A 14,820-nucleotide genomic window follows, 5' to 3' on the forward strand; every position below is an offset into this window, starting at 1 on the left:
AACTGCACACATTCTATCAGGATTTCAGTAACGATAGCAACTAAATTGATGGCATATATGTCAATTCTAGTAGGAGAAGTACCATGCACGTTTAGAAATGATAGAAACAGAAGAATTATATCTAAATGCTTTTTACCAGAGAATGTCATCAGTTAGTTAGTTTCACTTCATGATTTTTGTTTATTACAAAAAGTGTGTGCAAGATTTCAAAGACGTTCTTGCCATTCAAAGAGGTTGCACAGTAGCAGTGCTTGGTGACTTAGACTTCTGCACTCAATCTACAAAAGGCAGTATGCATACAGAAACAACTTACAATGCATATATTGGAGACAAAACAGAATAAATCTGATATGCCTCCGAGGGCTGCCTTTGCCATTAGGAAATTATTTGAAATCTACATCTTAGAAATGACATGATTAATAGGAATTAACATTACTGGAGTAGCAAGAAGAGAGCAGATGCTTAAAACAACAGATGACACATCAGCTAGGGAAAAAAATACTTAAAACTGAGATTTCCGATGGTTTACATTTGTCTTCATAGACTTCTCACATATAGGAAAGAAAATGTTAATATTTAAGAATCGGCGTGAAATGGCAGGAGAGAGTGCTTCAGACGGAGAAAATTCAGAGCAATATCTGCTCTTGTCTGAGTTGTGGTTAAAGAGTGATGTCTCATCTAATTTTGCACCACAAAGTTATTGTGAGGCTAAAATGCTGTTCATCTTTGGAAGAAAGATGAGACAGTTGTGATATATCATTGTAATTCCACTACATGTTTGTGATCTGGAAGGTAGCAATAAATGATAACAAGGTTTTAAGTTGCAAAAGATGGAGTGCTAGTCACGTTCAGCTATTTGCAGAAAATATGCAAACTACTTTATACCTAGACTTCAACATATTCTTTTCAGTTGCTTTTTCTTTTATTTTTTAAATGAAACAAAGCAAAAGTACTAAATAATGTCTTACGGAAGTGATAAAAGCTCTACTAGCAGATTTGCTGTTTCTAAATATGAAAGGTATCCTTGCCCACCTGTGTTCATAAATAAGCCATTATGATAGTTGTTTTCAGTTGGCTTTCCATGTTCTGATATTGAAAACATCTGAACCCAAATAAACTCTGCTGATACAAATACATGTTGCCTGAAAATTATTTTTACAGTTGGAATTGTATATTCAATTGAAATTGTAAACATAATTTTCAGACGTTCAGTATTGTGGAACCAGGGAGTATTTACTCTGAAGCAGTTTGAAGACTGGACTTTTGGAGAGGTCATAAATGCCTCAGCTTCATTGTGTAGTAGTGATCATTCGTTTTTTTTTCAAACAGCTTTTTCCTTGAGCCTTTCTTCTTCTTCATTGTGATAGGGGAATGCTCTGCACATTCACACACCCACCTATCATCAAGAAGATTATATCCAATCACCATGGTGTACATACTTTATTTCATCTCAGTGAAATAAACTGGTGAGGATTACATCAGTTGACGTACAAAATTATGTAATTCAAAGTCATTGAAATGCTATCCTGAATAAACACAGCTTCCAATCTGACCAATTTAAAACTGAGCTTCCTGTTGATAGGTCATAGGTAGTTTTTTAATACAAAAATTGAAATGGCAAGTAGAGTTTGAGATAAACATTCTCTGGTTTGGTGAGAAGAGGAATGAATACAAACAACTTTGGTTTCTTCTGTCCTCATTTTGGTTAGTTTTCAGGAGAAATAGATTAATTTATTTACTTACTATATTTATATACTAGCCCTCTCAGCCCACAGGCGACTAAGGACGGTTAACAAAGGCAACAATTTAATGCCAACAACAGCATAAAACATTTAAAAACATTAACATATAATATCTTAATAAAATCAATTAAAACATAAATCATAAGTATCTCTTAATTAAAAACATTGTCCAAATTGTTTTAGATTGGTTTATACAGCCATCACAACCACTTTTCTTTGTGACAGAAGGCATGGTACAACATGGTTAAAAGACAGACATAAAACACAACACTATTAAAATGCATATCACAACATCCATACAGGATCACACCAATAAAATGCAAGTTAGAATTCACGAGTTAAAATTGACTGAGTAGGCCTGCCAGAAGAGAGAGGTCTTCATAGAAATGCTTCATTATGCAATGGGCAGCTTGTAAAAGTTACCTAAAGCTTGTTAGCCAGGGAGTTTGCCTTTTATCCAATAAGACATTGCTTCCAAATAGAATATTCATTTTTGTATGGAGACTGAAAACTCACAAATATATAACATACCTGCACCTCCCCACCCTACGAGAAATAGCATGTATTATAGGCTCTCCATGCTATTGTCAAATCAGTACTGGGATGTAGTATGTTGTCTTTATCTTGCCTTTGGGACTAGAAATAATCAGACGTTTGTGTACCATGTGTAGGCTAGGGCTTGGTTTCATCTTGTAGGCAGGAGAGACCATATGGTGTTGTATCTAAGCTCTTGGGAGCTCTGTGGATAGCTGCCATGGAAATGGTTCTGCAGGTTTGATTAACAGCACTCTAGAGACCATGACTACATTTTCCATGTACAGATGGCTTGCAAAAAGCAAAGGTTAGAAAGACAGCTCAGGAAAAAGTGGATTTGCTTATATCAACTTCTATTAGCTATATATATATCTCTGTGTATAAATCTGTTGGCAAATAGTTATCAGAAAGGTATATATTCTTCTGCCAGACTAATCCAGACCAAAGTATGGCTTCTACATTTTCTCCCAAATAAGTATTGACATAATAAATGTTCTGGTATTTATTAATATTTTATTTTATTTGTTATTATTCAGTAGGAATTTTGATTGTACAGAAATGTGTTCTTCTGTGTCTCTGTGCTGCAGTAGAACTTTTATATCCCATCTCATATCTGATGGCCGTAATATAGTGTTAAAATGTTTTAAGAGAATTCAACAGAATCATCATCAAAGCCAAAATTGCAGTCTGACAAACTAAAATCAAAGTATAAATATTTGGCCTAATGTGCTTGTGGATACAGGCAAATTTTAACTTTGACCTGAAATTAGACCAACATCTGGCCTCTAAGGAGAGAGAATTTCACAATTGGGTTCTTCAACCAAGAACACACTCCCACAAATCCATATGGCAATTGGTCCAACAGTGAGATACTGAAGAGGTTACTGATTGAACATTTTAATAATCTGTCAGGTATATATTTGTTTATAAATCATAGTTTCATTTCAACTGTCAACTATAACTTTAAAAATGATAAGATACAATTAGCAATAAAGCTAAAATGCAGTTAAGAGGGCCCTCATTCTAACTATGTTTTGTTACTACTACTTTATACAACTCAGCAATATAAAATAAGAATAGTACAATCTGCTGATGCAAACCTTGGGTGAATAGGAAAACTTGCCAATAATGTCTACATGGTGATGGTGATGATATGGGGCACATGTTCCAACCTGAAACAAAATAAACTTTCCTAATGATCAGGGTTTTAAAGCAATACCCTGATTTAATTCAAAGACATTTTACACAGGAGATTTCATATCACTACACCCTCTGTATATTTATTTGCTTCTATATACAAGAAAGAAAAGCATACTCTTCTATGATATTTCTTTCCAGTCAAGGGTATGGGGCTTGGCCAAGGTGTTTGAAAATATTAGCTTGTTATATATCCTGCACCTCATGGTACAATGATTTTATATCTTGGGTTCTCTTCATCCATGAATTTGAATCTTGTCACACATATAATTAGAGCTAAAATATGGGTTATTAATTAACTGTCTTGTTGAATTGGAGACTGTGGAATTTGACTTGCCATATTGATGCAAGGAACCCTTCATTCCTTCATATGTATTAATTAATGAAAGTTTTAGCAAATATCTGAAAAAGTGGCTATTTAGCACTTTTCATAGAATCAGAGTTGGAATAGACTACAAGGGCCCATTCTGTCCAACCTCCTGCCATGCAGGAAAACACAATGAAAGCACCCCCAACAAATGACCATCCAGCCTCTGCTTAAAAACCTCTAAAGAAGCAGACTCCACCAAACTGCAAGGAAGCACATTCCATTGCCAAACAACTCTTACCATCAGGAAGGTCTTCCTAATGTTTAGATGGAATTTCCTTTCTTGCAATTAGAATCCATTTCTCCATGTCCTAGTATCCATAGCATCAGAAAACAAGCTTGCCCCCTTCTCAATGCATCATATTTTCAGATATTTAAGCATGGCTATCATGTGCCCTCTCAGTCGTCTTTTCTCCAAGCTAAACATAGCCAGCTCCTTAAGCTGTTCCTTATAGGGCTTAATTTCTAAACCTTTGATTATTTTTTGGTCACCCTTGTATAGACATGTTCCAGCTTCTCAATATACTTCTTGAATTGTGGTTCCCAGAAATGGACACAGTATTCTAGATGAGGTCTGATCAAAGCAGAATAGAGTGGGACTATGACTTCTCATGATCTCGACACTATATTCCTATTGATTAGGTCTAGAAATGCATTGGCTTTTTTAGCAGCTGCATTACACTGTTGACTCATGTTCAGCTTGTGGTTTACTAACACTACTAGATCCTTACATGCTTTTTGAAAGCCAGGTGTCACCTGAATACATTTCATTTTTGTTGCGAAACTGTAGTACCATACATTTTTCCTGGTAGAATTCAGTTTGTTAGTTTTGGCCCAGCTCTCTAATTTGTTAAGGTCATTTTGGATTCCGATCCTGTCCTCGGGAGTATTAGTTATCTCTCAATTTGATGTCATCTGCAAATTTGATAAGCATGCCTTCTATTCTGTCTTCGAAATCATTGATAAAGATGTTGAATAGAACTGGGCCCAGGACATAAACCTGTGGCACTAACCTGGTCAGTTTTGCCAAGTTGTATTCACTCAGTCTGGAAGTTATTCAATCAGTCATCCAAATAAACGTTGGTGAGTAAGATAAATAGTGCCTATATGGTGGTGGAGATGCAGAGTCATAAATCATAGCCAGTACCAAGGCCCAGAAAACAGCAGCATCAAAAAATTCTGCTAGTTGCTAAGAAGGTTTGAAAGCAACAAAACTGCTTGGTAGTGACTATTTATAGTCAGCTGTCTACAGACAGAGGTGCCTAAATATGTCACAGTCTCCTACCAAATAACCAGTGGGAGTAGTGCAATATCTTTGTGCACTTTGGTTACTCTGTTAATGGTGATCTTCAGCACCTGTAGCCTCCTGCTGGCAAGTAAGACCTTCTTCTGCGCCATCCTCTGGCTCCTGAGACTTGGAAAGACCACTACTATCAGGAGATGCAGATTATTGGCATTTTGCCTTCTCCATTGGAATTCTCTGTTTCTAGAGGGTGAGTTATGGCAAGATGGATCTGAAAATGAAACTGAACTCTTGTGACAAGAAGATGTAAATTGTAGGAAGCATGCCCTCACTGTGATAGGATTAATAAGTATAGAGCAGAGGTGGGACTAGGGAACTATATTATCTCCCCCCCCCCCCCCCAAGTTAACCTTGGAGCATCATGGAATGTTCCCACATTCATCTAAAAATGAAAACACCACAGTGCCCTAAACACCTACCAGAGTTTGTGGGGAGCTGTTTTGCATTATTTTACCATGTCACATCTTATTGAAAGGGGGCTTTCTAGGCATAAAGCAGCTGATAAGGCGGACAGCACTAGACATAGTGGAGAACACTTAAATTCAGTGTTCATTGAGGGGTGGGATCTGCACAGGGTCTGCAGATCATACTAAGATCTCAAAAAATATGCAGTGTGGTTCATGTAAAATCCTTAACAGAATTATAGTGTGCTGAGACAAAGTGAGATAGATGGCGTATTATGGTAAGCCACATCGTTTTGAATTACCAGTTTGGAATTGTGCAAATGTTCTGCTATGTACCACTTTAATTCATCTTGCTAGGCTGATGTCACCAGCAGGAGCACGCCATTCTTTTATTTTTAGGGTGCAAAGCTTTTGCAATCAGGTTATAACTAGTGTAAATTTCTTGCTTAAAATTTGGGGGGTGTGGTTATTTATTTAGGTTTATGATTATTTGGGAAAGCATGTATGTATAAGTTAGTGCTCATTCTCACTCCTAAATTTGTAATATTTATATTTTGCAGATGCGTAAATTACTTTGACCTCCATACAAGTTTCTAAATTCTAAAAAAGCATCACATAAAACACCGACCTCAGTATTTATTCTAACTTCTAGAATGCCAGGGAATTAACACAGGATTATGTGGCTTGTGATGAATAACATTCCACTGGGAAGTTGGACTGAAGTGAAAATTAGGAATGTAGGGGCCTGGCAAGAGCAAGGGAGTAATAATGAATACTGGCAGAAGCCTTCATGCTTAGATACTGTAACTTTTTGTTTGGAGGCTTTGAATTACTTGCTTGTGTGTATTACAGCATCCCAGACAATTTGTATGTTTGTGAATAGGGCACTGATGAGGAAACTTCTCTTACTCTCTGTGACATAGTCAGTCCCTCCCAGTAGCATAGGAAAGTTAGACCATTTTTTCTTTTGCCTACAAGTTTGCTCATATGTGTGTTTGCACCATATGCAGTAACTGTATCTTCTCTTTTCAATGACTCTAAATAACAGAGCATTCAAGAATTATTGTTATGGCTTGTTTGGCTTGGAGACAACAAACACAGATTTTCTATCGTAAGCTGCTCTTATGCTGACTGTTTCCAATATGCATGTGAAAAGTACTGGCTGCATACATTTTCTGGACTCAAATCAGATGTGTTTAGTGCTTTCTTTGCATTTAGTCCTTTCTAAGGAATATGCTGAACCATTTTAAAGACTATCTTTGTGACATCATGCTAAAAAGAGATGCAGCCAGAAGCATTGTTCGTGTTCCATTCAGATGGTTCCTTTGGTAAGACTGAGAAGAGAATATCTATGTTTTGCTACTATCTCTAGTTATTAGAGTACTTGTAAAATGTGTGTCTTTGTAAATATAGTTAACATTTTGAACTTGATATGAACTGGTATTATGGCAAACAAAGTCATATCATATTAAAATAATCATACTCTATACTGTGAAAGTAATGACTCAACTTATGTTGCTGTTTGGTACATGTCTATTCAGATATAAGACCCATTGTATTCAGTGGAATGTATCCTTTGGATTTGTTTATAGAAGTGCAGCCTTAAATGATAAAATAGAACTTAGTAATGACTTAGTTTTAAAATCAGCTTTGGAAATTGTGTAACTAGAGGGTAATTTTTATATACATAACAACTAAATTTGTTCCCTTGGGAACTTTTGGTTTTTTATAGTACCATATGGTGCGTTTTTCACAAGTGAATATTGTTGTAAAATTAATTACACAGTGTCAGTACTTTTTCCCCCTCACAAATTGGTGAGGCTTTGATTCTTTGTCAGTTGTAAGCATTTTTTTTAAATGGACAATCCTAAAATACAGAATGGTTAGTCATATGAGCCTATGGTGAAGTAAGCTTTGTCTTGAATCCCTTTTAATCCTTATTGTTGAATCCACACAGTATTCATGCAGAACAAAATGGTGTAATAAGAGATGAGGAACAGAATAGTATTACAATGAAGATATGCAGATTCATTTATATAAGGATAGGATGTTAGCTTAACAACGTGTTCTAACTAGCTCAAAGAACAATTTTACTCGGTCCTTAAGTTTCAATTAAATTTCATATGTAAGGCACAAGATTGAAAAATAGAGGACTAAGTAATTTGCCTAATCCTGGCAGATATCTAGCACAAATGTTAAGTAAACAAAAATGACATTTATTGGTTGCTTTGAATTCGCCACCTCTGCTATGGTAAATAAGCTCTGCCACAACGCACTATATCTTGAAAGTACCTGACTAGTGAATGGGGTCCACTTGTGTGCAGTTTCTGTTGATCTCAGAGGAGACACACCTGTTTCTCAATAACTTGTTGAGGACCACATTTAAGCAAGCAGCATATTGAACACCAAGGAGTTATTGAAACAAGTCAGGGAGAAAGTTACACCAGATACACTAGTCAACATTAAACATATTATAATAAAAATAAGAATATAGGGAGAAATAACCAAGAGACCAGTGGTAGATGTGAAGAAGACTGCATCTGAGACGGGAGAAACTGTCTTTGGGAGCACTATCACCTGGATATTCTACAATCTGGACTTTATAGAAGAGTTGCCAGAAGAAGATCATTGCTAAAATAAATCCACATAGAATCATAGAATCATAGAGTTGGAGGAGACCTCATGGGCCATCCAGTCCATCCCCCTGCCAAGAAGCAGGAAAATTGCATTCAAAGCACCCCCGACAGATGGCCATCCAGCCTCTGTTTAAAAGCCTCCAAAAAGCCTCTGGGGCAGAGAGTTCCACTGCTGAACAGCTCTCACAGTCAGGAAGTTCTTCCTAATGTTCAGATATAATCTCCTTTCTTGTAGCTTGAAGCCATTGTTCCGCGTCCTAGTCTCCAGGGCAGCAGAAATGCATGTTTGTAACTTGCAAAAAGATATGTGGGGAGACCAAGCAAAGAGATGGACAAATGTTCTCAAGTTCTGATTAGACCAAAACTCAGTTTTTTAACCTTTCCACAAAACTTTAAATGCTTAATATGTATTAATTTAATTTTATTGGAATTGTATGTGTTTTAAGGCATTTAATAATTGCCTATATGTAAGCCGCCTTGAGTCCCCTTCAGGGTTGAGAAAGGCAAGGTATAAATAGGGCAAATAAATAAATACATGGAACATAAAGCCACCAGCATACTTTCCCTTGAAAACATCACCCTTAATGGCAAAACATGTAGGCTGCATCTTGTTGTGGAGATAATTGGAAACTTGTAATGGTAAGGTGGGACTGAAAGAGGGCAATTCTAGAAGAAAGACTGTTTCAGTCTGCTGTGGACCTGGGACTGGGATTAGGTTCGTCTCCAAGGAGACATTGACCCTGGAGGTTTTGAAAAACAAAAACTTTGCTTCATAGAACTGTTCAGTTAGACATCAGTCTGACTGAAACTTGAAAGTGGTTCTTCATAAATGGTTTTTATCCAACATGGAGCAATATAGCTAAAACAAGTGGGCACGATCCATATATGTACAACTAATAAAAACACATTCAAAAACACTTGCTGCCTGAAATGTTTGTACTAGGTTTTTGACTCGTGAGGCTAATACTATGTGAGCAGTATTTTTACTTTTGTACTATAGTAAAAATAGTTTGTACCATTAGAATACAAGTGGCATAAATGCTAACTTAATCAATTTCAGTTCTAGGTTGTAAGATTACAAAACTTGGAAAAGTAAAAGCGTAGTTGTATGAATACCTCTGAAATACTTCTCTAAATGCTGACTTCCTAATTTCTCATAGATTCAGCGGGTTAGCCAGCATATAGGCGAGAGACTGTAAAATTAGGTTATCCCTATTGTCGGCATGGCATTCTTGGTCTGCCTATTGCCCACTATATTTCCGGCCAACCTTATCATGCCAGCTACCAGCTAATAATTCTACCCTAGCATAAACACAACAGCATATTTTCTAGAGACATTGGAAAGGGCTTTTTTGATAACTACTTGCAGGGTATGAGAAGAAACATACCTTCTTATACAAGGCAATCCAAGCTATAAGATCTTTGGGAGAGAGCCTTCTTTCTGTCCTACCACCATCACAGGCATATTTGGAGTAGGGGCAAGCTCCTCTGATTGGTTTTGCTGGAATTGCCTTTTTTTTCATTAGTTAGTTTGCTTAGTTATGCTTCTAAACTGTTTTCAATTCAATGCTGTTTTAATAAGGTAAATTATTTAATAGTTTCATTTCAGCTATATATATATATATATTCCTAATCTTGGGAGCTACCTTCAGCACAGGGAGAAAGGGTATTCAATCAATTGGTCACTCTATCTAAAATGCAATAAATAATTGAAAAAATGTTTAGCCTCCTTCAGTTTAGGCTGTGAAATTGCTAAAACAAAAATTTGGATCAAATATAAACTGTTGTGTAATTTACCAGTGGTTAAATACAGGGCTAAACCTGTTAAAGAACAGTAAATCAATACATGTGTAAATCCTATTGATTCAGTGAGTCTGCTCAGGTTGGGACTAGCAATTGGATTTTGAGCATAATTTTAATCAGTAACTCTAATTGGTCCTATGACTCGCTTGTTCTAAGAAAAATGTTCAGTTCTCATTATAAAGGACCGTTTGTTCTAGTTAACAGACCCTGGCATGGTTTCATAACATTGGTCTCAGTCTGCTTCTTACTCAGACAGCAGACTCCATGAGAATTTGTAATCAAACATGTTCCATAGTTGGTAAGCTAAAACAGGATCTAGTCATAAAGGTCGGAATGGGACAAGAGAACATTTCATGCTCTAACACTGATTTGAGGGCTAACTAACCAGAATAAGCATTGGCACAGCAGATTTGTTTCATGCAAAGGCTGCGTCCTTACTCCTTGTAGTACACAAGTGGCTTATTTGGATCATGTGACTGATCTCATGATCGCTCATGCTATTGGTAATGTGATCTCTAGGGGAATGGGAAAAATGATATGGCTGTGTGGTGCATTTGGTCTGTGGCATCTCAGCTGATTGGTGACCATTCTTTGTAAGTTGATCTTTGGCTAATTGTCAGTGGTGATTAGTTGTTAGTCGCAAATTAGGACTAAATGACTAGAGTCCTTTCCTATTCCTTTAAAATGTGTTTCCTTCCCCTTAGGTGATGGTCTGGGAAATGAACAGAGGGATAGCAAGGTGAAAGAAAAACTCTGGGTTCCAAAAATGATACAACATGGGTTTGCATTGGGGGCTGAACAGGCTGTGGAATTATTAAGGAGTATAGTTTGGTTTGATAATTTATTGAGCTTTTTCCAGATTTTTGAAGAGTAAGGAACATCTTGGCTTTTTTATGAAGCATTATTTATTTTCTAGTAGGAGGAAGGGAAAAATGTGCCTGATTTATTTTCTTTTGGGAGGGGGACGGTGTTACAGCTGCTTACTGACCTTCTGTTAAACTGACTATCTTTTAATCGTCAAGGATAATTTGTGATTATCCTTAGAATGTAAATGGGGGATAATGATGCTATTCAACTAGTTGGCGATAAATGATCTTTGAAATGGGACATAGAGTAGGGGGCTGAGTCATATTGAAAATAACCAGAATAGAGGAGGCACCAGAATTTCATTACAGCCCTCTGTGAAACTAACGTGGGATCATCAGCTTTCCTCTCTCTTTCATTGGAACTGCTTAGCTTAAATAGATTCTACTAAATTATATATCACTAAATCAAATACAATGGCACCATTGTGTGTGCCTCTTTGCTCAACGAAAACGAAGCATGTGTTTTTCACTGCTTGTGGAAATGTAGGGCACTCTTTATAGTAAGGACTTCTTAAAGCAAATTGTGACTGCCTATACTTCCAAGGTTTGTCCTGAAGTTGAATTTGTATGTTAGTCAGAACAGGTACTTTTTAAAGTGTAACTCCAGCCAAAAATATGTATGTTTTAGCTTTGGATAGCATAGGGAAAAGTTAACACCCCCATGGTGTTTGTTTTGTTGTCTGTACCCCTGTCTGCACCAGTGGGTAAATACTACCACCACCATCATTGTTATCATCACCTGCTTTTCATCCTTTTCATTCATTAGAAGCCCCGTGGTAGTGCAGTGGGTTAAAACCTTGTGTCAATAGAACTGCTGACTGAAATGTTGGTGGTTCGAATACAGGGAGCGGGGTGAACTCCTGCCTGTCAGCTCCAGCTTCTCATGCGGGGACATGAGAGAATCCTCATTCAGGATGGTAAAACATCCAGGCATCCCTTGAACAATGTCCTTGCAGACAGCCAATTCTCTCACACCAGAAGCAACTTGCAGTTTCTCAAGTTGCTCCTGTCACACAACACAAATTCAATTCAGTTATATTCCACCCTTTCTCCAGTACATGAACTAAAAGTAGCTCACAGGAATTTAGACTAACCATCTAATAGTCACACAGAAGACTGGATGACTTGGAAGGTACTGAACAGAATGCGCTCTGGCACCATGAGATGCAGAGCCAACCTTAAGAAATGCGGCCACAAAGTGGAGTCCACAACATGCAATTGTGGAGAAGAGCAAACCATAGACCACCTATTAAAATGCAGTCTGAGCCCTGCCACATCCACAATGGAGGACCTTCTTATAGCATCACCAGAGGCACTCCAAGTGGCCAACTACTGGTCAAAGGACATTTAATATAATGCCAAGTTTTAAAATGTTGTGTTTTTAAATACATTACAACTGTACCTTTGGTTTGCTCCTGATACGATAAATAAAAAAAATTCTAATAGCCCCAACAAATATGGTGTTGGTTACCCCCCTCCCCCCCTAAAATGGACTACCCTTCTCCGTCTAGCTCCCCCTTGTGGCCTCCGCCTAGATAATGGAACAATACCCAATTTTCTTACCAATGTAGTATACATCTTTGGAATCCAGTGTCATGATTTGTTTTCATCCTGTCACTAACATGTCATTTTGAGTTATCCATCTATTTTAAAGCTTGATTTCTTTTTGAAATAATTCTTCATGTGGCAATAGCCATAAAGCAGTGGTTCTCAACCTGGGGTCCTCAGATGTTTTTGGCCTACAACTCCCAGAAATACCAGCCAGTTTACCAATTGTTAGGATTTCTGGGTGTTGAAGGCCAAAAACATCAGAGGACCCCAGTTTGAGAACCACTGCCATAGAGACAATCTAGAATCTACTTTCATTTTGTATTGGTTTTATATTCTTAACAAGGCATGTCTGACATAATCGCTATTAAAATTGGCATTTGATTTTAAGTTTATCATACTACAAAAACAGCTTCTCCTGGGTATGAAATGGTTTGCGATCACCTGAAAAAAATGAGAAAAATGCCTCTTTGGCCCCAGAAGCATTTGTGGCATTTTAACAAATTTCAGCAGTCCTGGAGTCTACATCTGGTCAGCAGGCTGCACTTTGCCCACTCCTGTCTTAGATACATATGTAGTGTGATTTGCCTAGCCTGCAGAGTGAGGGTGCATATACACTTTTGAACTTATTTTAATTTGACAACACTTGAAAATCCATGATTAAATGCTATGGAAGCCTAGAAGTTGTAGTTTGACAAGGTAATTTGCTTTCTCTACGAAAGAGTGCCAGAGCCCCAACAAACTATAACTCCAAGGTCCCTACAGTCTATAGATTTAATTTCATATCCATCTTGGTGGAACATCTGAAGATTTGGGCAGTTGGGTGTACATGTGTTTGTTTGGCTTTTTTTGTTGTTATGCAGTGGGATAATTTTAATGTTTAGCATCTCTGTAGTCTCTCTCACTCCATGTTTATAGTAGATACATATTATATTAATGTACTACCATAATGTATTTTCACTGATTTACATTTTTGCTAGAGTTTTGGTGAAGGGGACGAAAGATGGAGCCCAAAGCATCTACATCTAGGTTTTAGAGTGTGGGATTCTGCTTTTCATGCCTATTAAATAAATGGGAAGGCATGTAATCTTATGTTGAAGATACCTTTATTTCCCCAAAGTAGTTTGCTGTGAATTTCATTGCAGCCTGCTGTTAAAATTTAATATGTTTATCCCTTCCTGTAGCTCAAATACATTCTAGGCACCAAGGCTAATATCAAAGGTCTACCTTTGCCAGACTCACTAGCATTTAGAGTGTTTTTCTTAACAAAAGTGGTGCTAGTTTGTAACATGAAGTTATTAGGAATGAATAAAACTGTGGGTCAATTATAAAAAATAAATTTCAAATATTCACCCACATTCTCTAAATCAAATGTACATCAATATGCTACTCGTCTTTCCCAGTATCAGCTTAGAAGAAAATATATAAATATAGCATGAATTAGTTGGAGGACTGTCTTAATAAATCTTTTTTTCTTTCCTTCAGTTTTGGCAAACGTTCTGCAGGAAGCTTCCGGCGTGGGTGTGAATGCATTGTTCTAGAGCCATCTGAGATGATTGTGGTAAGCATGAAGGCAGTATATTAATGGCAGTATCAAGAAATACAGAAATGTACATTTGAGCATTTTACAACTTCATAATTTCTTCAGGTTATTTCAAATAAACATTAAAATACTGGTGTTTTATAAAGTATGCGTACAATTAAAAAAAACAATTAGTTGCTTGGATTCCTAAGTTTGGGTTTTTCGTGTCAGGAGTGTCTTGAGAAACTTCAAGTCGCTACTGGTGTGAGAGAATTGGCCGTCTGCAAGGACGTTGCCCAGGGGACTCCTGGATGTTTGATGTTTTACCATCCTGTGAGAGGCTTTTCTCATGTCCCCACATGGGAAACTAGAACTGGGATGGGAGCTCACCCTGTTCCCCAAATTTGAACCACCCATTGTCGTTCAGCAGTCCTGCCGGCACAAAGGTTTAACCCATTGTGCCATCGGGGTTTAGTACATTAGGACAATTTATAGGAAGAATGTTTGCCAGGTCCATCTTTCTGTGGAAAAGCTCTCTGGAGAATTGAAAACCCTTCTCAAATAATGTACAGTTGGACTGCAGGGAACCACTGCAGAAGATGATAATATCCCCAACATTTGGCAGACCTCCTTCCTATTTTGGGCAACTGACCCACCTCGACTTATTCTTATTCCCTTAGAGATTTTTTCCCCTTTGCACCACATTTTGGTTACACGAAATGGAAATGCAAGACACATTCTTTTTGAGCCTTTCTATAGAATAATTTATCTAAGACTGCAAAACAGTATGTTTACAGACTATGAATGATATTTCAGTAAGTCAGCATACAAGGAAAAACTACATTTGCTTGAACAAAATGTAAATATAGCACAGACGTGATTCAATTCTTCATTGAGA

At 37.3% G+C, this 14,820-nt stretch overlaps 1 protein-coding gene across 4 annotated transcripts in view; it reads left to right on the plus strand.

Moving 5' to 3' along the window:
• RAPGEF2 (Rap guanine nucleotide exchange factor 2) overlaps positions 1–14,820 on the plus strand; it is a 189,099-nt gene that overhangs the window by 84,053 nt on the left and 90,226 nt on the right. For all 4 annotated transcript variants that reach the window (XM_060778766.2, XM_060778769.2, XM_060778768.2 and 1 more), the window contains exon 5: positions 13,886–13,961. In XM_060778766.2, the coding sequence (XP_060634749.2) occupies positions 13,886–13,961 (76 nt within the window). The remainder of the gene's footprint in view (positions 1–13,885; positions 13,962–14,820) is intronic.

The sequence above is a fragment of the Anolis sagrei genome, chromosome 5 (assembly GCF_037176765.1).
Source record: "Anolis sagrei isolate rAnoSag1 chromosome 5, rAnoSag1.mat, whole genome shotgun sequence".
In the NCBI taxonomy this organism is placed as follows: Eukaryota; Metazoa; Chordata; class Lepidosauria; order Squamata; family Dactyloidae; genus Anolis; species Anolis sagrei.